Source organism: Epinephelus fuscoguttatus, linkage group LG21 (assembly GCF_011397635.1).
Source record: "Epinephelus fuscoguttatus linkage group LG21, E.fuscoguttatus.final_Chr_v1".
NCBI lineage: Eukaryota > Metazoa > Chordata > Actinopteri > Perciformes > Serranidae > Epinephelus > Epinephelus fuscoguttatus.
Window position 1 is genome coordinate 24,496,750 of NC_064772.1, and position 25,767 is coordinate 24,522,516.

At 40.9% G+C, this 25,767-nt stretch overlaps 2 protein-coding genes and 4 non-coding genes across 6 annotated transcripts; all 6 read left to right on the forward strand.

Moving 5' to 3' along the window:
* Positions 1-195: 195 nt before the first annotated feature.
* On the forward strand, positions 196-5,649 carry rpl7 (ribosomal protein L7). Its single transcript, XM_049564690.1, has 6 exons — positions 196-254; positions 757-856; positions 1,610-1,776; positions 2,554-2,691; positions 4,632-4,741; positions 5,435-5,649. The coding sequence occupies exons 1-6, from the start codon at positions 241-243 to the stop codon at positions 5,641-5,643; spliced, it is 738 nt and encodes a 245-aa protein (XP_049420647.1). The 5' UTR covers positions 196-240; the 3' UTR covers positions 5,644-5,649.
* Positions 1,246-1,337, forward strand: LOC125882313 (small nucleolar SNORD12/SNORD106). Its single transcript, XR_007448330.1, has one exon. It is a non-coding gene; the product is annotated as a small nucleolar SNORD12/SNORD106 (small nucleolar RNA).
* Positions 2,777-2,868, forward strand: LOC125882309 (small nucleolar SNORD12/SNORD106). Its single transcript, XR_007448326.1, has one exon. It is a non-coding gene; the product is annotated as a small nucleolar SNORD12/SNORD106 (small nucleolar RNA).
* LOC125882312 (small nucleolar SNORD12/SNORD106) lies at positions 4,915-5,006 on the forward strand. Its single transcript, XR_007448329.1, has one exon. It is a non-coding gene; the product is annotated as a small nucleolar SNORD12/SNORD106 (small nucleolar RNA).
* Positions 5,650-5,698: 49 nt separating the features above from the next.
* Positions 5,699-5,791, forward strand: LOC125882311 (small nucleolar SNORD12/SNORD106). The gene has a single exon (XR_007448328.1). It is a non-coding gene; the product is annotated as a small nucleolar SNORD12/SNORD106 (small nucleolar RNA).
* A 3,370-nt stretch (positions 5,792-9,161) lies between these two features.
* On the forward strand, positions 9,162-25,007 carry shrprbck1r (sharpin and rbck1 related). Its single transcript, XM_049564650.1, has 14 exons — positions 9,162-9,859; positions 12,711-12,885; positions 13,329-13,406; positions 13,683-13,824; positions 15,802-15,892; positions 16,040-16,361; positions 17,871-17,971; positions 18,117-18,287; positions 20,146-20,306; positions 20,456-20,567; positions 20,926-21,105; positions 21,491-21,589; positions 21,782-21,925; positions 23,751-25,007. Exons 1-14 carry the CDS (start codon positions 9,584-9,586, stop codon positions 23,829-23,831), a joined length of 2,133 nt encoding a protein of 710 aa, XP_049420607.1. The 5' UTR covers positions 9,162-9,583; the 3' UTR covers positions 23,832-25,007.
* Positions 25,008-25,767: the final 760 nt, after the last annotated feature.

A 25,767-nucleotide genomic window follows, 5' to 3' on the forward strand; every position in this document is an offset into this window, starting at 1 on the left:
AGTCATACCACATAAAACATAGAAAAACGTACTAATATGACACCGTACCTTTCGGGGAAATTCAGCAAACAGTATTACAAAATAGTTTTCTCGCGATTTGATGCTGCATTTTATCAAAAACGCGTTAAATTTCGCATCAGACATTTATTAGTCAGGCAGCTGTGAGGACAGCCCGTAGAGGTCCTTCATTCTTTAACGCGGACATGCGCAGAAGAAAATTTCTCTTTCTCGGTGGACGCAATGGCGGACGCAGAGTGAGTGTCGCCGCTGAATTAAAATCTAAGCACATCCACTGTTCAGATAGCCATCTTTGTTAATTTTACGTTGCGGATAGATTGTTTACTTTACACACAACATAATCTTGGCAATATTGTTAAGGATTGTGTTTCTTATTGCTGTTATGATGACTTTATGGAGTCGGATGTGTAGCCGTGTTAGTCCAACATGGCTGTCTGTCCAGGCTTTTTGCACTCAAGAAGAAGCTAGTTTATGTCCCAAGAAAGGAGAACGCGTTTCAGAACTAACTGTTAGACTGTGTGGACGACCTTTATGGTACTGGTAATGTTTCCTCAACATGTAGGCTAGCGTTAACAGGAGTAACTACATGTATGGGAGCCGGCAAATGACAGGTTAGCAAGCTAGCAGCTAATAGCGGCGATGATGAGATGTGTCAGTAAAGTAGTTCAAATGTGTGTGTACTCCTGATATTGTCAGTATGTTTTTAGTCTAATTCTAATACTTGTACGTCTTCAACAGAAAAAAAGTACCGGCGGTCCCTGAGAGCCTTTTGAAAAGGCGAAAGGCCTTCGCCACCATGAAGGCCATGCGCATCAAGAAGATGCTGGCTGAGAAAAAGGTGAGTTGCACGTTTCGTGTATTCAAGGCTGTCCAAGGAGTAAGTCCTTTGAGTCAGGAAGTCTGATTGTGGGCCTAAACATGTCAGTTTAGGTCTGCAGTGTGGACACATTGACAATTACAAAGCAGTGAGATGCAATGAGAGAAGCAGTACAGGAAGCAATAAGGGACCAACTTGCAATGCACTAATTTGAGGTGTTGATGGGATTGTATCTCACTGGAGTTGTGCCCTGTTATGATTTCATCCAACAAATAAATTGGTGCTCATAAATTAAAGTGCCCATGGTCGTGGAGTTTAATAAGCATGTTCACCAGACCTGGTAAAGTCACAGAATTATTAAAAATCATTGAGTTACATTAAGGTTACTGTTAGATCAAGGTGTAGTGCGACATGTGGTTAATGATGGACACTTTTTTCCCCGTCTTATCGTCCTTGGTGAAAAACAGCTGAAAACTAAGCCAGTTGTGTCTGAAACCACACGCCAGTCTAACAGTGATGTTATAGATTGGAAGAGCTATGGGAATATTGTCTGTAATGAAATCGCTACAGGTGTCTTTCGTCTAACTGTCCACATAATGGAACAGAACAGCAAATGTATTTTCTGTAGCTGTGATAGAGCTCTAATATGCGTCAATCACCAGGCAAGTGGGGCAAGAAAAAAATGGCAGTAAGCATCCTCGAATTGTCCTTAAAATGAGTCGGGACCCTGGAATTCTTGCAGTGAATGAGTATATATCTTTAATGTGTCCTCAGGCCCGCAAAGTGACCAGGAAACTGATCTACAAGAGAGCCGAGAAGTACCACAAGGAGTACAGACAGATGTACAGGCGTGAGATCCGTCTGGGCCGTACTGCTCGCAAAGTGGGAAACTTCTACGTGCCAGCTGAGCCCAAACTGGCCTTTGTTATCAGAATCAGAGGGTGAGTAGTGTCCAGTGTCTCTCTGGGGACAGAATTGTCCCACTTGTCAGACAAAACCATTTTTAGAAACATTTACATGGATTACTAGATTTCCAACAAGACATGTTGCCCGCTAGCTGGTTGGAAATGCCTTTTCCATGTTGCAGGTTTACTCAAACATTTAATCTTGAATATAGTCAATCCAAACCTGTGTTGCCACTAGAGCTGCAACAATATATAGATAAGTTGTTTCCTTTACTCTTATGACTGTAAACTGTATATCTTTTGGGTTGTGGACAAAACAAGACATTTGAGGACGTCATCTCGGGCTTTGGGAAACTCACATTTTTACCATTATGACATTTTTAGACCAAACAACCAATCGATTAATTGAGAAAATAATCAGCAGTTAAAATAGTCGTTGCTGTGGCCATATCCTGCATGCTAGTTCCACAGAAATTGTCTCAGGCTGTTCTGGTAGTACTGGTACGAGAGCACATGTAACAGTTCATACAAGTCAGTTAAGGTAAATATCTTGAGGGACTGAACAGCTGCTGTTTAGAAGGCACTTTCATAATTAATGTCTAAATCTGGTTAATATAGCAATCCATGTAAATGTGCTTTACAGTCTAATGCTTCCGTGGTTGATGATGCACACTCTTTCCCCGACTTATCGACTATGGTGATACAGCTACGCAAAATAAGCCAATTATATCTGAAACCACAATCAACTGAACTGACGAGAAAGCTGCATACTGATGCTAAGCTACATGTTAATCAGTGTCGTTTCTTTTCCAGTATCAATGGCGTCAGCCCCAAGGTCCGCAAGGTTCTGCAGCTGCTCCGTCTGCGCCAGATCTTCAACGGTGTGTTCGTCAAGCTGAACAAGGCTTCAATCAACATGCTCAGGATCGCCGAGCCTTACATCGCTTGGGGGTAAGACTGTTGTCACTAAGACTTCCATGTGACCCTCATGATGGAGATACAATTTGTGTACTGACTATGGATAGTTTATCTCTGGAATGTGGTTGATGATGCTGAACTTTTTTCCCCATCTTATCGACCATGGTGAATACTGACTGAAACTAAGCCAGTTTTGTCTGAAACCACATTCTATGATAGTAATAGGTACTGAAAAGTCTCTGAGAAAATATTAAGTTAACTGCCCTGAGGTTTTAGGTTCAGATCAACATATAGAAACTAAAGATGGATAACATGACAGCTCCCCTAAAGTGAAGCAGAAACATCTCGATATCCTCCTGGTAGTACATGTGAAATACATTTTTACTAACGATGGATTGTCATTTTAGGTAGCTCTTATCACACTGAAAATTGTACATTTTCTGATAGGTTTGGTTCTAACTAGTCAGTGGATGCTATAGTAATGGTGTATGATATCATGACTGACAGCTGTGTGTGCCAGTTGGTGTACTTATCAGTGGTGCTGCTTGTGATTGGGTCGGACAGGTGTACAGGTGGAACTCAATATTGCATAGATTGGTACTGCGCAAATGGCGTCAAAAGCGTAAGATGCCTGTGCCCACATTTTGGATATGTTGCCTTCACCTTTTGTGCAGTGGAAGGAAGTGGAGACGTGTCCTTCATCTTCATATGCAGTTATTGATAGACATGTAGTCATGGGAAAGTCTTGATGGGAAGAAATAGAGCTTTAACAGGGACTGTTAGTATAGCCAAGGTGTCATCACTGGCTTTTCTCCAACATGAGAATTCTTTGTCTTCCACCTTTTTGAATAGGTCTTATCTCCACTCCCTCAAGAATATTATGATTTCACGCATCTGTTCAGGGCTGTTAGTTTGATGTCATGTCAGGGAATAATAAGTATTGTTAAACAAATAACATGAAAAATAGACTTAATGGAAATGTAACTGCAGGAGGTGAAGGCATGGCCACTCAAAGGTTTAGCTTTAATGGCTTGTTATGAGTAAGGGACAAATGTGAATGTTTAATCTGGATGTTTTACACCAAGTAGTGCTTTGAAGGATGAAATTAGCTGAACTTTACTAAAGAAACTTAAGCTCCATAATACTATAGATGTGCACAGTGTCCAACCACAAATGTCCAGTGTTTGTTTTGCTTTTTTCACTTTAAGGCTTTAATCTCTGTAGGTTTATACCATGTATTGTATGCAATCTATGCTGGAGTGTGGGGAAACAGAGTGCAGTTGGTTCGATGTGCTTCTTACACTGCCATTGAAGTGTTGATTGCTTTTGTCTACCTCTTAGTATGATGCAAATGCCACATAACTTCGTAAGTACAGTAAATATCCTTGTTTGTATGCAGTAGCTGGTTTGTAACATGTGCTGTGAGGTCAGACACGTGCTCTATCATCTGCTACACTCTCGGGGGTGAAATCTTAAAGCGTGTAGCTCCTCTGGTCACAACCTGTTTGCTGAGGGTCAGTAAATTACTGTTTATGAAGATGGACAATGTGTCTCCACCTCCTTCTGTACAAAGATGTAACCATATCAAGGGTATAGCTGCTGCCTTTGTGTGCCATCATCTTTAGTCACAGTTCATACAGTAGCAAACTCTGCAATATCGAGTCCCTGCTGTCCAATGAAATGTGAGCAGCACAATTGCTCATGTGCACATCAGTGGCCATACACAGCTGTCAAGCATCAACTATGTATAACCAGTACTTTAAAGAAAAGCGATCACTTGAACATAAGCGTGATCAGAATTCCCTAAAATTACAGGAACCACTTTTTGGGAGCTGTCATGTTGTCCTTTACTATACAGTCTATGGGTTCAGTCACTTTACTTTATGCACATCTTCTCATATTGTTGTTAAGTACATTGTTCAGATTTGATTTGAGCTCATTTCATAACCTTGTATGACCTGTTGCTTCCCCAGATACCCCAACCTGAAGTCTGTGCGTGAGCTCATCTACAAACGTGGCCATGGCAGGATGAGGAAACAGCGCATTGCCCTCACAGACAACGCTCTGGTGGAGAAGGCTCTCGGTATGAAAACTTTACACTTTTTTGCTTAAAAAGATAGTCTCTACATAGCACAGTGTACTGGTGCATCTATGAGGCGAAAACCTCATGTAACCTTTGACCAATTAGTTCTTCTAAGGGAATATATACAATAATTGGTACTTAATTTGACATAAATCATGGTCTGTATAGTGCTACATGTGGTTAATGATGCACACTTTTTTCCCCGTCTTAGCGACCTTGGTGAAAAAAAACTGAAAACTAAGCCAGTTGTGTCTGAAACCACACGCCAGCCTAACTAGACGTTACCATGAGGGTGCAGGGCTCTGACTTAAGGGCATCCTGCCATCTTAAGGATGTTTAAAAAAAAAAAAAAAAAAAAGATCAGAGGATGATAAAAAAAAATGAGTTTTAGGCCACAGGATAGAAGGTAGATTTTGCTTTAAAAGACAAAACTAACATAAATAAATATATGACAAATATGTGTAAATGTAGAGTTTTTAAGAGTACTCAATTCAACGTTGAGCTTAAGGAGTCTGAACTTGCATTATTCCTCTGTAGAAATCTGAAATGGTGAGTCACAAACTCCTCCAGTTTGGGTTCAGTCATTTAGCGTCAGTTGGTAACCACCTTTGGCGCGTCAGCTCCTGTGTGTGAATAAAAGCAGCTGGATGCACAGTTTCCAACTTTTTTAACACATTGCTTTTTGATCTGCAGGCAAATATGGCATCATCTGCGTCGAGGACCTCATCCATGAGATTTACACAGTTGGAAAGAACTTCAAGCCCGCCAACAACTTCCTGTGGCCCTTCAAGCTGTCTTCACCCCGCGGCGGTATGAACAAGAAGACCACACACTTCGTGGAGGGAGGAGACGCTGGCAACAGGGAGGACCAGATCAACAGAATGATCAGGAGGATGAACTGAAGTTATTGTGAGTATTTGGTGTAACGCAGGTCCAGACAGTGTGAATGGCTCATGAGGTGTGGTTAATGATGCATATTCTTTTTTCCCCATCTTATCGACTGTGGTGAAAACCAGCTGAAATTAAGCCAATTATGTCTGAAACCACATCTTAATCATAAATCTTCAAATCATCAACTCCATATGCTTCAGGCTGTGCAAGACAGAGAGGAAGAAATGTGAGGGCAATAAATAGATTCAATTCAGCAGTATGGTAATGATTTTATTCCTGAAGATATCAGGGCTGTAAATCAGTATTTATGGCTATAGATTATAGATGGTCTTTAGATAGAGCTGAGTGATGCCTGACTCTAATGAAAATGTGTCAGCCGCCTTTTTAGTGTGTTCTAAACATTAACACTGTGAAACAAGTTTATGAAGTTCCCAAATTTGTTTTTAAGTCCACACTAAGTTTATTCAGGTCTAGTTATCATACTGTAGAAGTATAGAATGAACATTTAACTTAGTTGTTGACATAATCTGTTGGACATTGTTTTGTAACCAGTAACAAATGAAGACCACTGTGTTAACAGTGTCTTTTTCTTTTTCAGGTTTTCAAAGGACCCAAACATGTACAATAAAACTTTGAAAAAAAAAGCTTTCTTGTCCTTGTCATTAATGTGTGATTGTGCTATTTGATTTCACCACCACGCATATAATCCTTTACCATTATTGACACCTAAAATGACAAGTCGACCATAGTATGTAAAATAACCAATACTAGTCCATACCCACTGAGTGCACAGTTGCCCACGTACAGTTTCACATGGTGTGTGTTTGGGATACAGGTCATAGGAAATTGCAGATTAAATAGTCAGCTGAACCCATTAAGAAGAGCAATGTATTCAGAGTTTTTGTGAATTTGATAGTATGATTGCTTAATTGAAAGTACAATAGTATCATTGCCAATAGTGGGATAGTTAGTGGGCTAAAACTGTACATTAGTAGTTGAGGTAGCATGCTGAAAGGCAGATATTCATTGCCTTATAGAAGCTCAGTTTAAGTAAGTTTTCCAACTTTTGCCAAGAGAGAACTTTAGATATTGGTCCCTAGATTATGTTCACCGAGTTTGATGCAGATCGGTCAAACTTCCTAGGAAGAGATCGATTCGAAGTGTTTTTCAAAAAAATTTAAAATGGCGGAAAATCTATATAACTGGAAGTTATGGGTTCTTGAGGCAAATTTGTTCCTCATGAGGAGAGACATTTCTGCGAAGTTTCATGTCTCTACAACATACGGGGCATGAGATATGCCCATTCAAAGTGTGTAATGTTCATTCACATCCTCCCATGACCCTCTACCACTGTGCCAAATTTCACATGGATTGACCAAGTCAGTGAGGAGAAAAACGTGGAACGGGCAATTCATTATATAGTAAGATAAAACATGAGTAATAAATTTAAATAAGAACAAATTGTGGGGGGGGGGGGACTTGATCTGAAATTTAAGAAGGGATATAAAAAAAAAAATCTTATTTTGGACCAGAAAGGTTATAATTGGGTTGTAAATTAGACTTAATTTAATAGTAAAACACTGACAGGGAACATAACTGTACAATCAGTTCTTTTCCTTTCAGTACATTTCACTGCCTACTTGAACTTAAGGTTTTCAATGCAGGACTTTGACTGGGAGTGGAGTATTGTGGTATATGTACCTTTACTGAGGTAAAAGACCTGAATTTTTGGGACAGAAATTTCCTCCACAAGTAGGCGGGAAACAAACAGACATAAGAATAGTCCTTAATTATGTATTATTTCTCTATTTTTATCCAAAAGCTACATCGATCTGTAACTAATGAAGGCTTTTGTGGACTAACCACAGAATAAGTCAGTTCCCTCAGGTGATGAAATCATTGCTTGTGGGTTTGCCCTTATTACTGCATTATATGTTAAAATATCACTGATAATCTAGTAAATGTTCAATAGACAAGATGCCTGTCTTCATCCATTCTTTGTGACAAAAAGTAATTTATCACAAATTGGGACTGTGAAGTTAGGTTGTGCTTGCAGGTACCTTCGAAATATCAGAGTCACATTTTAAATAACTCTCTACCACCAATATTCATGAAAATGTTAGAAAATCAAACCAAATGTTTTTGTCATTTCTAATGAAACATTCAACCATTTTAATTTGATGGTACACTGACTGGAATGAAAGTTGCATTTCAACCTGCTTCCTCAACAGACTTTACAACATTGCTTCTCTTTAAATAAAGGAACTTATTTTTTAATATCAAGTTTCAGCTGCCATGATGGGTTTTCTTGATTCATTTGTCAGGTATATCTGATAAGTAGACTGGGTAGATGGGTCTAGAACTCTCCAAATAAGTAAAATGTGTCTGAATGATCCTGCTGTTAACTTATAAAGCTCTAAATGGTCAGGCTCCATCATATCTTAGAGAGCTCATAGTGTCATATTATCCCACCAGAACACTGCGCTTGGAGAACGCAGGGTTACTCATGGTCCCTAAAGTCTCAAGAAGTAGATCAGGAGCCAGAGCCTTCAGCTATCAGGCTCCTCTCCTGTGGAATCATCTTCCTGTTGTGGTCCGGGAGGCAGACACCGTCTCCACATTTAAGACTAGACTTAAGACTTTCCTCTTTGATAAAGCTTATAGTTAGGGCTGGCTCAGGCTTGTTTTGGACCAGCCCCTAGTTAGGCTGACATAGGCCTAGTCTGCCAGGGGACCTCCTATAATACACCTCCTTTCCACTGTCTCCTCAGTTTCTGAAAGTTGGTTCTTCATTTGCTAACATTCACGTCCTATTACTGCATGTCGCTAACTTGGCTTTTTCTCCAGAGCCTTTTTGCTGCACTGTCTGGCAGGTTCCCTCGAATCACGGCTCTGCCTGGATCGTGTGTCGTGGTTATGCTGCTGCCGTGGTACTGCCTGATGCCTCCTACTACTACTGTTATACGCACATTATTGTCGCATACATATACTATTGTATATTAATATATACCTACATCATATTGTACCACAATTACTGGTATTATTATTATAACATTATTACTAAAATGGTCCTGTATCACTCTCTCTCTGTCTTTCATTATGTCTCATTTTGTCATATGGATTACTGCAAATTTATTATCTTCACCTGTTCTGTACGACATCTATTGGACGTCTGTCCGTCCTGGAAGAGGTATCCCTCCTCAGTTGCTCTTCCTGAGATTTCTACCATTTTTCCCCGTTAAAGGGTTTTTGGGGAAGTTTTTCCTTATCTGCTGTGAGGGTCCAGTTGCTGTAAAGCCCTCTGAGGCAACTTGTGATTTGTTATATTGGTGCTTTATAAATAAAATGAATTGAATTTAATATGTGGGCTGCGACTGGCCCCTGGTCTCCTGACATTTTTCAAAGTGGTCCCCAGGCAATGCAAGTCGAGTATCCCTGCTGTAGGAGTTAACCACCTCCAGAAGGTGGCAGTAGTGCGACAGTAAGAACGACAGCTGCCGTTTAAATTCAACGAAGAAGACAACCGTCCGTTTACAAACAACGCATGCGCAATACGAAGCGAAAGCATTCGCATCAACAACATACCCAGCGTCACCAGTGTGGAATTATTGTCAGTAACTTTGATGGTTTAAAGGTTTGGGACACCCAGAGGAACACTATTATTGCTCCGCAGCCAAACAGGAGCACCAAATCTGCCTGAGACGACGCTGAAGCGAAGACGGAAGAAGAAGAAGTGAAACCTCCTGCTGGAGTTTTGGAAGTCGCTCCAAACAGTTGAGTGACTACGCACTTGTTTCCTGTTATCAGTGTGGCTATTGAACACCCAGCGACGGGATACAATGTAAGAAACATCGTGACAGGATCCTCAAATCAAAGGGCAGGTAAACAACAGGGGGGTAAACAACCCAGCGGGCCCCGTGTGTTTGTTTCCTACATGAGTCAGTCGGCAGGATGTCGCTGAGTTCAGGCGGGTGGACTCACAGCCCGGGCTACACTGCGGACCAGTCCGCCGCCCTCCCCGCTCACTATGGGGCCTCGCAGGCACAACTTGGCTGCCACACCGTCCTCATGTCGGTTCGGGTGTCGGTGTGCCATTCCGGTATTCGGCCGCTGTGTCTTCCTGGAGCAGGTGATGAGTCACTTCGCCTACAGCTGAGCATGGACCCGGGGAAATCCGGGGAATTCCGGCTGTCGCTCCAGGACAGCAGCGGGGCTGGCAGGAGTGTGGTGAGTGCACAGCAGCACTGTGGGGCTTGTTGTGATGTGTGTGTGAGTGGGAAACACCCCAAATCTATAAAAATACGTCCACAGTAAGACTTTTAATGCTAAATATAACCCCTTACTCGGTGCATGGATTTAGTGTTTGGAAATACGATGACACAAAACTTCAAATTTAGGGACTGTTCCTGACTTATGAGAAGGGAGGGGATGGTGCAAAACAGAGGAGGCACTTCACATCATTTTTAAGCATTAGAGAGAGTTGTTTTTTTTTTTAACATTTGGTTTAAGGGACTGTCATTCTACTTAAAATGGTCTTTTTTTTTTTTCTTTTTTTTTTTTAAATTTGGCCTTTTTTTTGGACAGGATAGTGTGAAATGGACAAAAAAAGTGGGGAATGGCATGCAGCAAAGGGCCGCAGGCTGGAGTTGAGCCTGCAGCAACTCTGTAAATGGGTTGTGGCACTATCCACCAAGCTACCGTCGTCCCTATATGATGTATTTTTTATTCATTTTAAATACTCTCAGAAGCCCAAAACCTGCTTGTTCATTTTTAAAGGCGTGTTTTCTGTAAAAAAAAATCTCCAATATCACACCATTTATCACTGCCAGAGACTGTGAAATAAGGTTATTTTTGGTGAAAGGAGGGTCATGCATTTTCCCCTAGTCACTCAGGGAGGCTTAAGGAAAAATATTTGTCATGTTATTTAAAAAATAAAATAAAAAATGAACTCACACCCCAGCCACCTTCCAACTCTGATAAGTAAAGTACAGTCCCTTACTGGCTTGTTACCAGGGCCAGTTATTGTTGTCATTTGTTTCAGGACATTTATTTAGGAACATGCAACATGTATAAGCATAATATCAAATGTAACAATAAAGGTATAAATTTTCCCATTACTAGACAGGGTGGCCAGATGGGATAAAATTAGGGATGCATGATATTGGATTTGTCGCTGATATCCGATATGCTGATAACTGTTACAGATGTTTCAAAGCCAACAGTGGCCGATACCAATGACGGGCCGATATTATGGTGCATCCCTTGGTACATATTATCAAAATAACTTGCAGTAATGTCAAAGTCATCGTCACACAGTAAACCTGGAGTCTTTGGGTCCTGTGAAGGTCAGGGCTGTTGAGAAGTTTGCCCAGTAGGTAATTCAGCACTGCAGAGCCATATAAACTTATCACGACCCTCCCTGGAGCTACAAATACTTTTCTTTGAGCTTTCCTGAGTGACTGGGGGAAAACCATGTCTCTCCCTCGAAACAAATAACCATATTTCACAGTTTATGACTCTGATAAATGGTGTGATTTAGGATTTTATTAAAGAAAAGATGGGTTGTGGGTTTTGGGGTTCTGAGGGTATTTAAAATAACTACAAAATAAGACCATTTAAAGTTGAATGTCCCTTGGCTCAGCCAAACCAAAAAAGACAACTCTCTTCCCAGTACTATATAGAGTGCCTCCCCCACTTTGTATCACCCCCTTTTCTCTCATAAATAATAAACAGTTCCTGATACAATGCAATATAGGCGCATTATCTCCCATTACAGGTTGTAAATGACTGTATATTTAGATATAATTACAGGCCTGAAGAGGTAAAATGTCCAGTTTTACACATTAATAAAGCTAAGAATAGAGAGATAGACTATTTCCTTCTTTATTACCCTATTAATAATCATAGGGACCCCTCAGATTTGGCTCCTGACACATGGAGGCTTCCAACCCCTTGGTTAGAAATCACTGAGAGGACGAGGGTTTAGGCCACTGTGTTTGCACAATGCACCATCAAGCCTGAAATCAACTTGTCTTTTAATATTGGTCATCAATTCGTTGCAATCTTTTTAACAAGTGCTATTGCAGCTACATTCAGTCCCAGTGATGTGGGTACACTGAGCTAAAACTGAAGCTTTCTAATGCAGAAATTCTGCAATAAATGCAACATTCATGAAGTTGATAATAGTTGTTTTTGCTGAAACTGTTGTAGATTTAACATTATGGTTTAGTTTGGAGGCTGTAGTGTGTGGTGCTGCTGAATTGCATGGCATTACACATGAGGGTATTTCGTATATCTAGTCTGCTTTCATCTTAAATTTGGTTGGAAAATATGAGAAACACCTCCCAGTATTATGCCGCGCAAATTAGCAGCTTTAAACAGATGTTATCAGTTCTACATTTACAACATATAATATCTGTTTTATTGTTTGACATGTTCTCAGTGCATCTATATTTAAAGGACTACCTCATCCACTAAATGACCAATTGTATGTAAATTATTCATGACATGCTGCCTTGAATTCTGGTAGAAAACTGGTAGTCTCATGCATCCAGTCGTATGCTCACTACTTCCCAAACACGTGTATTTTCCCTATAACCTTCCTGTTTAAAACTGAACTGAATGTGAAGCTAATCTATGCTCTCGTCAAAGCCAGACTCTCCAGTAAGTTTTTTTTTGTGAAAATGCTTTTGGAAGTACTGAGAAGGATACATGAGACTTGGATTATACTACACGAGTTGTGCTGTTAAACATTGTCCTTAAAGAATCAATAAATTAATATGTTGCTGTTTTCTGTGGAGGCATGCAAGAAAAACAAAGTTTACTTCATGAATTCAAGGTAACACAACCTGACTAACTGAAACAAATGGGGATTTTTGTGGGTGATGTATTCCTTTAAGTTTGTTACAGTATAATAAGATGTTTAATTTATGTATTAATCAATCCAAGTCCACACGTGTAGTAATGCATGTAGTTGCCTTTTTGCACATATATATTACGTAACCTATGATTCATTTACCTTCCCCAATTCCTCCAACCTCATCTCCACTCATTCTGCTTTCTCTTCCTCTTTCTCCAGACCATCGCTGAGTTTGATCTGAGGACAGTAAACTATGAGGTGAAGTCCCCCAAGTGCCACGAGCTGAGTTTGGCAGCACCTCCACATGACCGCATCAGCTTCAACTTCCGCTGTGAGCAAGAGGCCCACGAGTGGGCTACGGTGGTCATGTCGTCACTGAGAGAAGCGCACAGAGGTCAGTCGTCCTTGTTAAACACTCACTGTTCTTTAAGATAACAGCCACAGCAAAATGATTTGGAAGTGTAAATATTTGATACCTCGTGACAGGATCCTGTGAGCTTTTTCAGACGTGTAGTACGTCGTCGTAGAAACCCCCTGATTGTTATGATTCTGTGGAAACCATCTGCCCTTTAGTGAACCTAGTTCATGCGAATTGAGCTGGTTATTTATTTATTTATTTGAACAAAAGAGCTCTTCACTGCCCTGCTCAGTGCTTGGTAACATCACTGCAGTTAATCTCAACCACTGTGACCAAGCTTCATATTTTGGCTTCAGAGGGAAGTCAGTAAATTGGTCTGTGCTTACTTACACAACATGTTCTTGTTTACTCACTCACATACATGTGAATGATGAAGTTAACACAATGCTTTTTGTTGTTTTGACGTTTCTCTTCGGCAGTCGCCCCTCAAGATAACGGCCCACAGCTCCCCCTGGATGGTCTCCAGCACCAGAGCACCTTGGCCTTGCAAAGAACAGGTGTGCACACATCTTCCCTTCACTATAAATGATTATATGATTATTTATTTCAGATGTGATGTCACTAATTCACTGATTCCTTCACTCATTTTATTCATTCATTCATTCATTTAATCATTTTTAGCCCTCTAGTGGCTGTTTGGAGGTATGGCAACATCCTCTGCACACACCTGCCCATGGGTTCACTTGTTAGGGCTTGTCTGTGTTTCCGTGTGTGTGTGTGTGTGTGTGTGTGTGTGTGTGTGTGTGTGTGTGTGTGTGTGTATCCATCTGTAGAGGACACCTGCATAGAGCTGACCCGAGCCATAGAAGCAGGTGACATGCAGTCGGCTTCTGTCTTCGCTGCCACCCTCGCTCGACAACATGCGGCGCTCAAGATTCAGCCCTCTGCCAAAGAATATGAAGACACTGAAATCAAGTACGAGCTTTGTCATTATCAATTATCAGGGTTCCCACAGTCATGGAATACCTGGAAAAGTTATGAACTCTTTTCCAGGCCTGGAATTGGTTAGAAATCAAAAGACTTTAGATCTGTAAAAGTTTTGAATACACACTGTTTTGGCCATTTTTTAAAATGTGTTGATAATAATCCCAAACCATGTCTCTTGTTTCACAAAATATGTTTCTTTTATTACTTATTTATAATCTAGTGCTGCGTTGTGTGACCAATAAAACGTCACTAGTATGATGTGATACACAGACCAGACCGGCATTGCATCATCGCCAAGGCTGCATGCCTCTTTTTGGGGGAAAGAAACATGATGTCACATAAAGAGAGAAATGGGAAAATGTGGAAACACTTTCACACTGAGATTTGAGACACTTACGAAACTGAATATTCACTGTTAGTGTGGTTAATTGTTAAATCATGCTGGTGACAGATGGACAGCTGCTTGAGTGGAAGGCTGCTGCAGTACAGCCATACAATATAGCACACTGATACTCAACTTGTGGCCTGTGGGCCAAATCTGGTCCTCGATAGGGTGCTAGGTAGCCCTCCGACCATTTTCTAATTTACAAAAAATTCAAATGAATTCACACTGGGATTTATTTTTATTCATTTATTTGTACTTTGTATGTAATTAAAGTGCCAGGGTGCATAAAAAGACACTCGAATAGAGCTTAATTACCCACAAAAAACTGACAGAGGAGGATTCCTAATTAATTATTTATGTATTAATTATTTATGTTTGTTTATTTACTGGCCCCTGGCCTCCTGGCAATTTGCAAAAGTGGCCTACAGACAAAGAAAGGTTGATATACCTGGTAAAGCAGCATCAGACTGTCGTCTCCAACTAAATCTCATTCTAGATCAAATAGTTGGCTATTAACAGGTTATTTACAAGCAGCACTTAGCTAAACAATCCCTGGTGATTAAATCAAGAAGACATATCTGATTGAATCACCAGGTCAAATTCCATTGCCATCTACAGGATCTTTGGTTTTTCTATACCCCTATAAGGACATGGCGGTGTGAGTGTCTAATGAGTGGGTAAAGTTATCAAACACAAGCAGTTTGCTTCTCTGCAAATGCCTGGAAAGTGCTTGTTTGATAATGTACGGCTGTATCGCTGTGTAGGCCTGTCTATTTTAAACTACTTGGATAAAATCATGGGTAAAATGTTTCAGAAAAGCTTTGAAAATTCATCTGTAAAAATGAGTGGGAACCCTGAATTATGATTTCACTAACAAGATTGGTGGTCAGTAAGTGTTAAATTATATATTTTACAGGTGAAGTGTGTAAGATTTAGGGGGATTTGGTGGCATCTAGTGGTAAATTACAGATTGCTGTCAGCTAGAACTTCTTCCAGCGTGAATTCCTTCAGTGTTTACGTTCAGGGTTTTTTTTTTACCATGAGCTGAATTATCCGCAGAGGTCTCTTCTTCTCTGAAACAAACGGACCAGGTAATTAAAACCATTAAAAACACTAAATAAAGCAGTTTCACGCTACAAGTCAGTGTCTCTCTGACGCTGTTTGGCATCTCGGAGACGGGTGGCTCACCCATTACGTTATTATGTGCTCCCTCTTCTTCTCTGATAACTTAATGTGTGCTCACCTTTTTTTAATCCAGACGGTCAGGAAGTTTTTACTGTGAGCTGTATTATTCGCAGAGGTCTCTTCCTCTCCAAAACAAACAGAATTGGTGATTTAAAGCGGTAAAAACACCAAAGTAGATATGAACGGCTCATTTTAAGGTAACGAAAACACAACAATTTTTTTTTCAGGTGATTATACACTAAATAAAATGTACCTATTACATTACATTCCATTTATGACAATGTGTTCCCCTTAAATCCTACACACTGGACCTTTAAGATGTGATATAAAGTAGATTACTGCACAGTTTATACAGACGGTGGGGCTAACAGCTTGTCTTTCATTTTATCTAACAGCTTGACTGTTGCAGTTGAGGATTCTTCTTCATCCTGTTGTGTCACTGTGAAAGTTCTCCCTCATATGACAACCGCAGCGCTGAAACAGCAGGTTAGTCTGGAGACTGCATCTTTCCTTCTTCATTTGTGTCCTGAAAGAATCATGTCATGTCAGTTTTATTTATGTAGCCCAAAATCCCAAGTCACATTTGCCTTACAGAACTGTCTTTGTCTTTCTTCTGGTTTTCTACCATCTCAGATGTTTCTTGAGTATGGCTTCCACCCTCGGGTGCAGCGCTGGGTGATTGGCCAGTGTCTCTGCACCGACCAGCGCTCTCTGGCCTCGTATGGGGTTCGTCAGGACGGCGACACAGCCTTCTTGTACCTCCTGTCTGCCCGTCACGCTCGTTTGACTCGCCAAGTTTTCCATCAGGACCAAGAGAGTGCCCTCCTCCTCAGTTCTCCATCTCTGTCTCTCACCACCTCTCCCCTCCCTGCTACCTCTGCAAATGGCCCCTCGTCTCTGGAGCGGAGGCCTTACACCACCCTGCCTCCCAGACTGCACACCAGCGGCAAAACTGGTGAGTGAGGGCGTTAGCAAAAATGCAAAAAGTAGAAATGTAAATGTAACAATCTAATGTTGTTAAACATGATGTATTACATCTGAAAGTGAAGTGTTTTTTCTTTTAGACCAATTTCTAATGAATTAAAAATAGACAAAGAATGTTAGTGGAACAGACAGTGGGAACCTCTGACAGAAATTGTTATATTGTAGAAAGATATGCACTTACATACACTACAAATAAATTTGCCGATTTTTCAACCAGCTCTGTATCATGCCACTGTGGGTAGTATGTGTAAATTAACTGTGGTAACCTTCCCTCCATCCTGTCGGCACCCAGATCCCCCTACTCATTTCGCTGGCTCAAGGCCTGTTGCTCAATCTAAAGATAGCAGTTCCCTTATTTTTGTCTGCCCACTGCCACGTACACAAAGAAGTTGTAAAGCTAGGCAGTGCTGATTAAATATAAACCACAATTCCGTTGCTGTGTTGCCGTTTTTTTGTTGTTGTTGTTGTTTTTAGCTTACTGGTAATCTGTAATATGAGATCATTTGTTACATGCCAGCTGCCATATTTTTTCCTGATGGGCAACTTGCATGATTTCATCTACCAGCGGGAGCTTTTACCGGTCAGGAGTGGTGCATGTTTTCTGCTTCTTTAGCAAAAGGGAATGCCACAGCCCTTTTCTGGTCATATAGCACCAATTGCAAAAGTATTTGCATCTTGTTCCATCTGTTTGTCTATCTGTCCATTCATCCCATCCCTGTGAACATGATATCTAAAGAACCCGTCAAGAATCTCGTCAAATTTGGCACAAATGTCCACTTGGACTTGAATGAACTGACTAGATTAGGTGGTCATAGTTTAAAGGTCAAGTCTACTTGACCTCATCTGTCTCATTCTTGTAAACATGACATCTCAAGAACACCTTGAGGGAGTTTCTGCAAATTTGGCACAAACGTCCACTTGATAATGAACTGCTTAGAATTTAGTGGTCAAAGGTCAGTGTCATTGTGACCTTTCTGTCTCATTCGCATGAACAAGATATCTCAAGAACATCTAAGGGAATTTCTTCAAATTTGACACAAACGTCCACCTGGACTGAAGAATAAACTGATTAGAATTTTGCGTTCAAAGGTCAAGGTTGGTGTGACCTCATGGAATATGTTTTTGGTTACAATTCAAGAATACAATAGCTAATTATGACAAAATTTCATACAAATGTCTCATAGGATAAAATAATGAAGTGGTGATATTTTATATCTGAAAGGTCAAAGGTCAAGTTTACTGTGATAACACAATGTTCTGCAAAAACACTTTTCTGGCCATTATTCAATGTCATATCTCAGGAACAGAGGGGATACTTAATTGATGACACTTATCTTGGGTGTCCACCTTGAAACTGTGCTTGTATAGATGTTATGTGCTGTAAGTGTTCCTGTTTTTGCAGACATGGATGTCAGCTTCAAGAGAAACGTGACTGGTGCGCAGAGGCGGTAATTCTAGGTTTTCTTCATAAATGTTTCAGGTGGGTCAGAGAGAGGAAACATCGTTGAGATCAGAGATCTCATCAACCTAGAGATGCCACAACTCAATGAAGCGCTGAGCCCCAGCACAGTCTCCACCCAGGTAATAGGCAGCAGTTTAATCAGAGGAAAGTTTTTTTATTCACACAATGTTCAAAACTTGTTAATGTTTCAATAAGATATGTCATAAGAAAAGAGCCATTTGATCAAGTTAAATCTACTCTTTACCACACTTCTCTGTGCCTCAGGGTTGGTCTTGCCCTTCTTGCACTTACATTAACAAGCCAACGCGGCCGGGCTGTGAAATCTGCAGTACAAACCGCCCCGAGAGCTATGTCATCCCGGGGGGGTACCGACCTGATGCACTGGAACTCAGACGGATCCAGCAGGAGAAGGAGGCGATGAGACAATACCAGCAGGTATGAGAAACTAACTGTACCATCAAACTTACCGTGCACCTACAGTCTTAGATATACAGTCATACACCCATATATACTTAGAGTAAAACCGTATTTTGGCGTACTATTTGGTGACAGTTACATAGGTTCAACAACAAGCGTGGGTCAAATAATATTTTGTCAAAATAAAAAAGCTGCAAGGCAACACTGGGCCCCAAATTGGACAAAATACTAAGGAGGGCGACGTAAGACATTGATTCAAAGTTGACATTTGAATTCAAATTCTCAGGCTCTCTCAGGTTGACTCTCTTCTCTTCTGTCTCTGTTTTTTTGAAGGAGAAAGGGAGAAGAGAGGTGCTGAGGAGTGCTGGGGCTCAAAACAACTCACTCCTGTATAACCTGGACCAGGACTACTGAACACACACAGACACAGGCGTACATTACGCACCATGTTTATTTATGTTTCAGTCACAGACTGTTTGAACTTGTATCACCGTTTCCTTTGCACTCTTCAGACACTCACTTTTATATCACATAGGAAGTTATCATGCACAAGTCTATGTCTGTACGTCTTTATGCTTCAACTGAAAGCATATGGTTCTGTTATTTCAATCCTGAAGTTGAATGTAGGTTAAAGAGCTCATTTGAGATGCACTGATATGACCAAAGCCTATTTAAAGGGACAGTTCGCCCAAAAATCAAATATTATTGCTTTTGCCTGTAGTGCTGTTTATAGCTTCTACTTAAAACTGCTCATAACAAGGTCTGTGGGTTAACTTGTGTAACTGGGTAATGATTTCAGTCAAGAGACTTTGCTGTTTCGTTTTGCAGGGGGGGTTTTTTGGTAGCTTTGAAAACCGCAAGTCGAATGCCATCTAGTTCCATTACATTCCAGAGAAGGCAGACATCTCTACAAGCAATATCTCCCAAACTCAGCAACTCACACCAAAACCATATAGATTGATAAATAGCACTACAGGTAAGAGGTAAAATATGTATTTTTGATTTTGGGGCTAACTGTCCCTTTAAGGCTTATAGCAGCCTAATCAGGTGGTGACACAGGTGCATCCCTGGCCTCTGGTTTTTCATGTTTGTTAGACCTTACAGTAGAGTATGAAAACAGCTGATGACACATTTTAGGAAAATGTGCAAACTGTGCTGGTGAAAAGTAGAATCTAACCGATACTGGATGTTAGAGGCCAATATTGACTTTTGGAAAAGATTGATTTTCTTTGTCAAATAAACACACTGATGCTTTTTGGCCCTGGGGCTTGTATTACAAAGCAAGTTCAACTTACTCTGGCTCTTGTGGAGTTACCTGGCTTCACTACTCGTAAACTTTGTCCCTGTCAGGATCCTGTAGGAATGAGGACTCTGTTTCGCTGGTGAGCTGATTGGCTAACCTGCTCCGGAGCAGCCGTGCAGTGTAGGTTACCATGCTCATCCACCACAGTTAAAAATGAGCCAGCTTTGCCCAAGATATCTCACTAAGCAACTAATCTTACTTCGTGGTACAAGCCCCTGGCAATTTGGATTGGTCAAACTGTAGTGAAAGGTCATTGAAGACTTTTTCCTATATTGATCCATAATCATGATCACTGCTGACTGTCAGCATCAAGTGATTTTTTAATGACTCCTAAAGAGTAGAAGTTGCCTCTAAATTGAATGTATTAGCCTGATTGGTAATTTTGCACTTGTAATTGTATATACTCTGTGAAACAGATTGAAATAAAATGTTTGTACACAGTTAGTGTGTGTGCACATCTGTATTGTGACTGTGTAAATTTAGCTGAGAATGTGCCTCTATAATGTAAACTGAAGGGGAACAGATTAAGCACTATAGGTTTAACCCTCTCAACAACACCACCCCTTGTGCCAGGCAAGGGAAGAGGAGCGCAGTGAGAATTTTGCCCGGCTAGTGATGATGGACGGACAGGACCTGCTGCCTAACCCGGAGCCTGTGGACTGTCGGATCTGCTACGTGGACCTGAAGCCTGGAGAGGGGGTGCTGCTGAGGGAGTGTCTCCACTGCTTCTGCAGGTAAGATATCAAGAGAGGTAGAAAAAGAGAGAGGGTTTTGAGAATGAGGCAGATGTAAAGCTCATATTTTGTCTTTAGTCTGATTGAATATCTAAGATGTTTCTCATGATTGGGACTGTCTGTGTGTGCGTGTGTGTGTGTCTACCCAGGGAGTGCTTATGCTCAGTCATCATGCTGAGCGAGGAGCCGGAGGTGGCCTGTCCCTACAGAGATGACACATATTCCTGCTCCTGCTCCCTGCAGGAGAGGGAGATCAGAGCTGTGAGTCACACCAACACACACAGCATTAACTCTCACACATAAGACACTGTGCCTTTAAAACTAGCGCCTAAATTATTACTGTGCATTAAATGGAGAAGCTCATTTCATCACTGTCAGTACCAGCCAAGAAGCTGGAGCTACTGCTCTGCTACTTGTTTTTTTATAGCCCAGACTTTGGCCTCTTTTCCTGTGGACAGCATTTAGTTGCTTCAGCAGTATGAGGCAACAGTTCGCCAGCCTTCGCAGCTGCTAAATGTGAACCAATAAACTGTGATCCAACCAGGACTGCTGATGACAGGCGACGGTTTGAATGTAGCCTCTGTTTGAGGAGCAATTTCTTTCCTTTGCTCCTTCACAGTTGGTGCCAGCAGAAGAGTATGAGCGCTGGCTGCAGAGAGGCCTGTCAGTGGCAGAGTCTCGATGTGAGGGCAGCTACCACTGTGCCACCCCGGACTGTCCGGGCTGGTGTGTGTATGAGGACATAGTCAATGTCTTCCACTGCCCTGTCTGCAGGAAACACAACTGCCTGATTTGCAAGGTATAAAATATGTGCACAATACACACGAATACTACAGTATTGATCCTTTACTCTCATAGTTTATAGGAAAATGTCTTGGTTTACTGAAACACACAAGATTGTGCATTAAATGTTGATATAAGTGAATGCATAACCATGGTACAGATAGAGGTAAAGGTTGTACCCTTCACTAATCAGTCTGTCAGAGCTAATCAAAAACAAGAAGTCCCTTGAAAGAGGCAATGGACACCACACATGTGAAAGTCATCACATGGTTTAACTTGGTCTCGTCTCTTCAAGCTAACAGCTGTTTAAAGACAGAAGTGTTTCTATATTTATACATCAGAGACATAAAAAAAAATGATGGCACCTTTTTCAGTCCCTGTTTCTATTTTTCTCCTCTCAGTCTATCCATGAGGGAATGAACTGTAAGCAATACCAGGATGACCTTGCAGCCCGCGCTATAAATGACTCAGCTGCCAGGAGGACAACACATCTACTCAAGGCAAGCTGTAATACCCTCATGTATATGTGTACACACTGTAAGGGAAAGAGAGCGCCCCTTTAAGCTGTGTGTCACTGTTTTTGGAGCTGCTGTTACATGAACAGTGTTAGTATCAGTCCATGTCTGAGTGCAGTGACAGATTATGTAATAACCCAGAGAGAAATGGAAACTAATTTTCTGTCTCACAAACAGACTCTGGTGCAGTCAGGCGAGGCAATGCACTGTCCCCAGTGTGGCATCATTGTGCAGAAGAGGGATGGATGTGATTGGCTGCGCTGCACTGTCTGTCACACTGAGATCTGCTGGGTAACCAGAGGACCCCGCTGGGGACCGAGGGTAAGAATTGTACCTACCTGATCTCCCACACCCTCGGGAATTTTAAACTGTGATTTAGGAGCTGCATTCTGTAGGTGGTCTACATCTTTGGAAGTATGATCATAAACCCCTGGTTAAGAACAAATGTGGTTATTGTCCCTCTAATATGTCATAAAAGTTTGACCCTAATGAGGATATACAGCCAAAACGTGGTGGTTAAAGCCCGCCTCCATTCAAAAACATGTTTTTCTTGTGTTTATGTCCCCTAAAATGTTTCAACTTGACTATACTGACTTGTATCTGTGCAAGTTTTGTTACCAGAGAGGTGTTTTTTTTTTTTGTTTTTTTTTTTTACATTCCTCTACTAAAGGGGACAATGTCTCTGCGCTTGGCTTAAATCTTAGATGTAAATGTACACCAGACAAGCCAGATTAGGTACATCACATATTCAAAAGCTTGCTGTTTAATATAGGAAACACACACAGGGGAACAGACTTTGACACAACACCAGCGAAGAAATCTGAAGAAATCCTCTAGTGCAGAGCAGACGTGTCAGTGCAGACAGCAGAGTTTGCATTGGTGTTGCTAAGTTTTGACAGCAACCACAGTAGAGTGTGCAATACTTTTATGTTTCAAGATGCTAACTACACTTAGCATTTTGACACCTACGCTAGTTGCTGATTTTGGCGCACAACAGACCCTTCACAGGTCTATTTTTGAAAACCCACACCAACCCACATTCACAAAGCTCAGTACCAGAACCGACCTGTTACCTGTCATTATATCTGAGTCAAAACCTCACCCGCCTGCACCTGTTAATAAAAGTCCCATGACTCGACCCCAACCCGTGATTAAACGCACACACACAGTCTACAGTCACTCACATGAAGCTGGGTTCTCAATCCTTATATTACAAATCCAACAGAGGAAAAGTCTCTTTCACTGGCTGTGCTCGATGCCAAGATGGCAAAAACATTCTGTGCAATCGCTGCCAGGTTAAGAAACATTTTAGCATGCTCCTTCCACCACAACAAAACCTCATAAAGGATCCTCCCTGGGTGTCTTGATCTCGATGTGCGCTGCCACCTCATCCTTAAGCTGCAGAGTTTCATGGCCGGAGTCCTTCATGTCAGTGTTGAATGTGACAAAGGGGTCAAAGGTTTGACTTGTGTCAAAAATAAAAGGATTTGCAGCTTAATAATATTGATTTAGATGTCACAATATTACACATACACTGTACATGCTTTTTTTTCCCATTGGTTTTATTTTTTTGGGGAAAAAAAAAGTTTTGCTCTCACCTGCTGCCCACCTGAAAGTAGTTCATTTTTACCCATGTCCATACTAGTAAATTTATATATATAGAGATACATAGATAGGTAGATAGGTGGCATACTCGTGGCATACCTGCTGGTACCTGACCAACAGCAGGACTCTGCAACAGACTCCTCATCTGAGTCTGGGTCTGACTGTGGCTCAGACACGTATGGCTAAATCTCTCCTATGTGCCCTCTAATGCTAACGTTACCCATCTTAATGCACGCTGGTCTTTCACCATTCAAGTGAGTGCTAGTCTCGTATAGCCAGACCACACTTCGTTTGAGCACTGGAGAAAGCAGAAAGCAATATCTCCAGCAAGCAGCAGTTGTGCGCAGGGTGAAGGCCAGATTCAGAGTTTCTAATTAGGGAGAAAGTAACAAAAGTATTTTTTTGTTTTTATGTGAGGAAACCCCGTTAAACAAAGTATTAATGATAGCAGAGTATTTAAAATGTGTCTGGAGGGGAACTTATAAAAAGTATTTGTTGTAAGGTAAGTTAAAGCTTGACTGTTTCTCTGATGCTTTTCAAGGGTGCTGGAGACACCAGCGGAGGATGTCGCTGCAACGTCAACAACCAGAAATGCCATCCTAAATGCCAAAACTGCCACTGAGGATGTCAAGAGTGGCCAGATAGTAGAAGAGACCCAACCAAAACTGCAGGATTGTTGCACACAATGAATCCTCCTTGTTATGACTGAAGACATTCTCAGTTTCCTCGGAGCACATTTCTAACACATCACTTATTTCCTTTACTTTTTCAGCTCTGTCAGAGTAACATAAATTAAAGCTTGAGATTAAGCTCTCACAAACATGGAAATGTGTGATTTTAACCAGTCAGTGTTCTGTATAAATTATCATATCAGACTGTAATAATGATCACGGTGGTTACAAGTATGCAGGGAAAGAGTGTTACCTTTTAAATGATTGCACTGCAGATGTAGCAATACAGGTGTGTTGTTATCTCTTTTGGTAGTTACATACCAGGATACATTACATTAAACTGAAGTGGCCTTATTCTCGTGCACAAAGCTGTAGCAGGGTGTCCATGGTGACGTGTCCTGGAAAACAAAATCCTTGTTGTGTCCTTAACATACAGTTTTCTGCATAGAGCTAGATCAAACAAGTGAATGGAGTTCTGTATGGTTGTGTTTTTGTGTCTGTGTGAAAGAGTGACTGCATGTGTGCCGCGTCACCAAAGAGGTTTAAAATGTGTCTGATAGTTAATCTGATGTTCGACCGCCTGACTTTGAGTCGAACCAGACTGTTTGCATTCTGTTAATCACTCACATGCTTCAGAGGCCGCTGAGTCACTTCTGACCAGCTGTGTGTTATATGGTGACATCATCAATAGATAGCAGAGTGTGTTGATTAATTGTCACACGTTAATTGCAATACTTGAATACTTTCTGATAAGGCACATGTAACGTTTTGTCAATAAGCTCATACTCCTGTTAATAAACTCAAATATGATAGGGTGAGTTTGGTGACATCAGCCAGCATATTTAACATCTGTATAATTGTATCCATGGTAATATTTTCAATACTTTCTGATTCATCTATGCATGAATTTGTTATTCTGATACATTAATGGAATTGTGGATAGAGCAACGTATCCTGGCTCACCAACTGCACTCTGTGTTACCCACCAGGCTAAGCCCTCGACTACACTACTGCCTTGCACTGACAAGCCATGAATAAGTCTTCACTGTTACTTGTGTGAAAATATCAGCTCTGTGTCGCTGATGTACAGTTGTGCCTTAATTATCAATAAATACCCTTTAAACTGACAGACTTTTGCTCTTTTTTTATTTGGATAAAACCACATTTAAGCCAACAAATATAAATAGAGAAAGGATTGTTGGTAACACTTGACTTGAAGGTATCTACATAAGAGTGACATGACACTGTCATAACTGTGACTGTGTTGTCATTATAAGGACATCCCAAACAATGTCAACTTGTCATTACAAAAACCAAATGACACTTAATGACAGCAGTCATAAACTTTAATGACATGTACATAATGTTTATGACAAGTTCATGACAGTGTCATGTCATAGTTATGACAGTGTCATGTCACCCTTATGCAGATACCGTCAAGTCAAGTGTTACCGAATTGTTTTATACACAAGAATTTGATTTGGTATTCCTTCTTGGCAAAGATTTTCATTTAAAGACAAGTTATGTCACTGGTTGCCCATTTTTGTAGTTTGTTTCTTTGTAGTTCATCTCAAACGTCTACTTGGACTCAACAATAAATTACATTACATATACATATACATATTACATTTGGTGGTCACTGTGACATCATGATGTGAAAACACCTTTCCAGCCATTATTCAACATCATACCTGAGGAACAGGACGGGAGACATTTGGTTAAATACTGAACTGGTGACACAAATCTCGAAATTATGGTGACTGTATAGATTGTCTGTGCTGTTAGACTGAAAGTGTATGTGAAGCATCCATGTTTTAGAATATGTACGTAGCTTCTTTACAGCAGCATCCATATTTAAAGGTTTGTCTGCTGTCACGGCTGCAACTT

What these genes read in the sequence shown, in the direction of transcription:
- rpl7 (XM_049564690.1), top strand. An exon ending in AGATGCTGGCTGAGAAAAAG is followed by an intron (nt 857 to 1,609) that starts GTGAGTTGCACG and finishes ATGTGTCCTCAG; the next exon opens with GCCCGCAAAGTGACCAGGAA. An exon ending in TCTGGTGGAGAAGGCTCTCG is followed by an intron (nt 4,742 to 5,434) that starts GTATGAAAACTT and finishes TTTGATCTGCAG; the next exon opens with GCAAATATGGCATCATCTGC.
- shrprbck1r (XM_049564650.1), top strand. Translation starts at nt 9,584, where the DNA reads ATGTCGCTGAGTTCAGGCGGGTGGACTCACAGCCCGGGCTACACTGCG. An exon ending in GCGGGGCTGGCAGGAGTGTG is followed by an intron (nt 9,860 to 12,710) that starts GTGAGTGCACAG and finishes CTCTTTCTCCAG; the next exon opens with ACCATCGCTGAGTTTGATCT. An exon ending in CTTGGCCTTGCAAAGAACAG is followed by an intron (nt 13,407 to 13,682) that starts GTGTGCACACAT and finishes ATCCATCTGTAG; the next exon opens with AGGACACCTGCATAGAGCTG.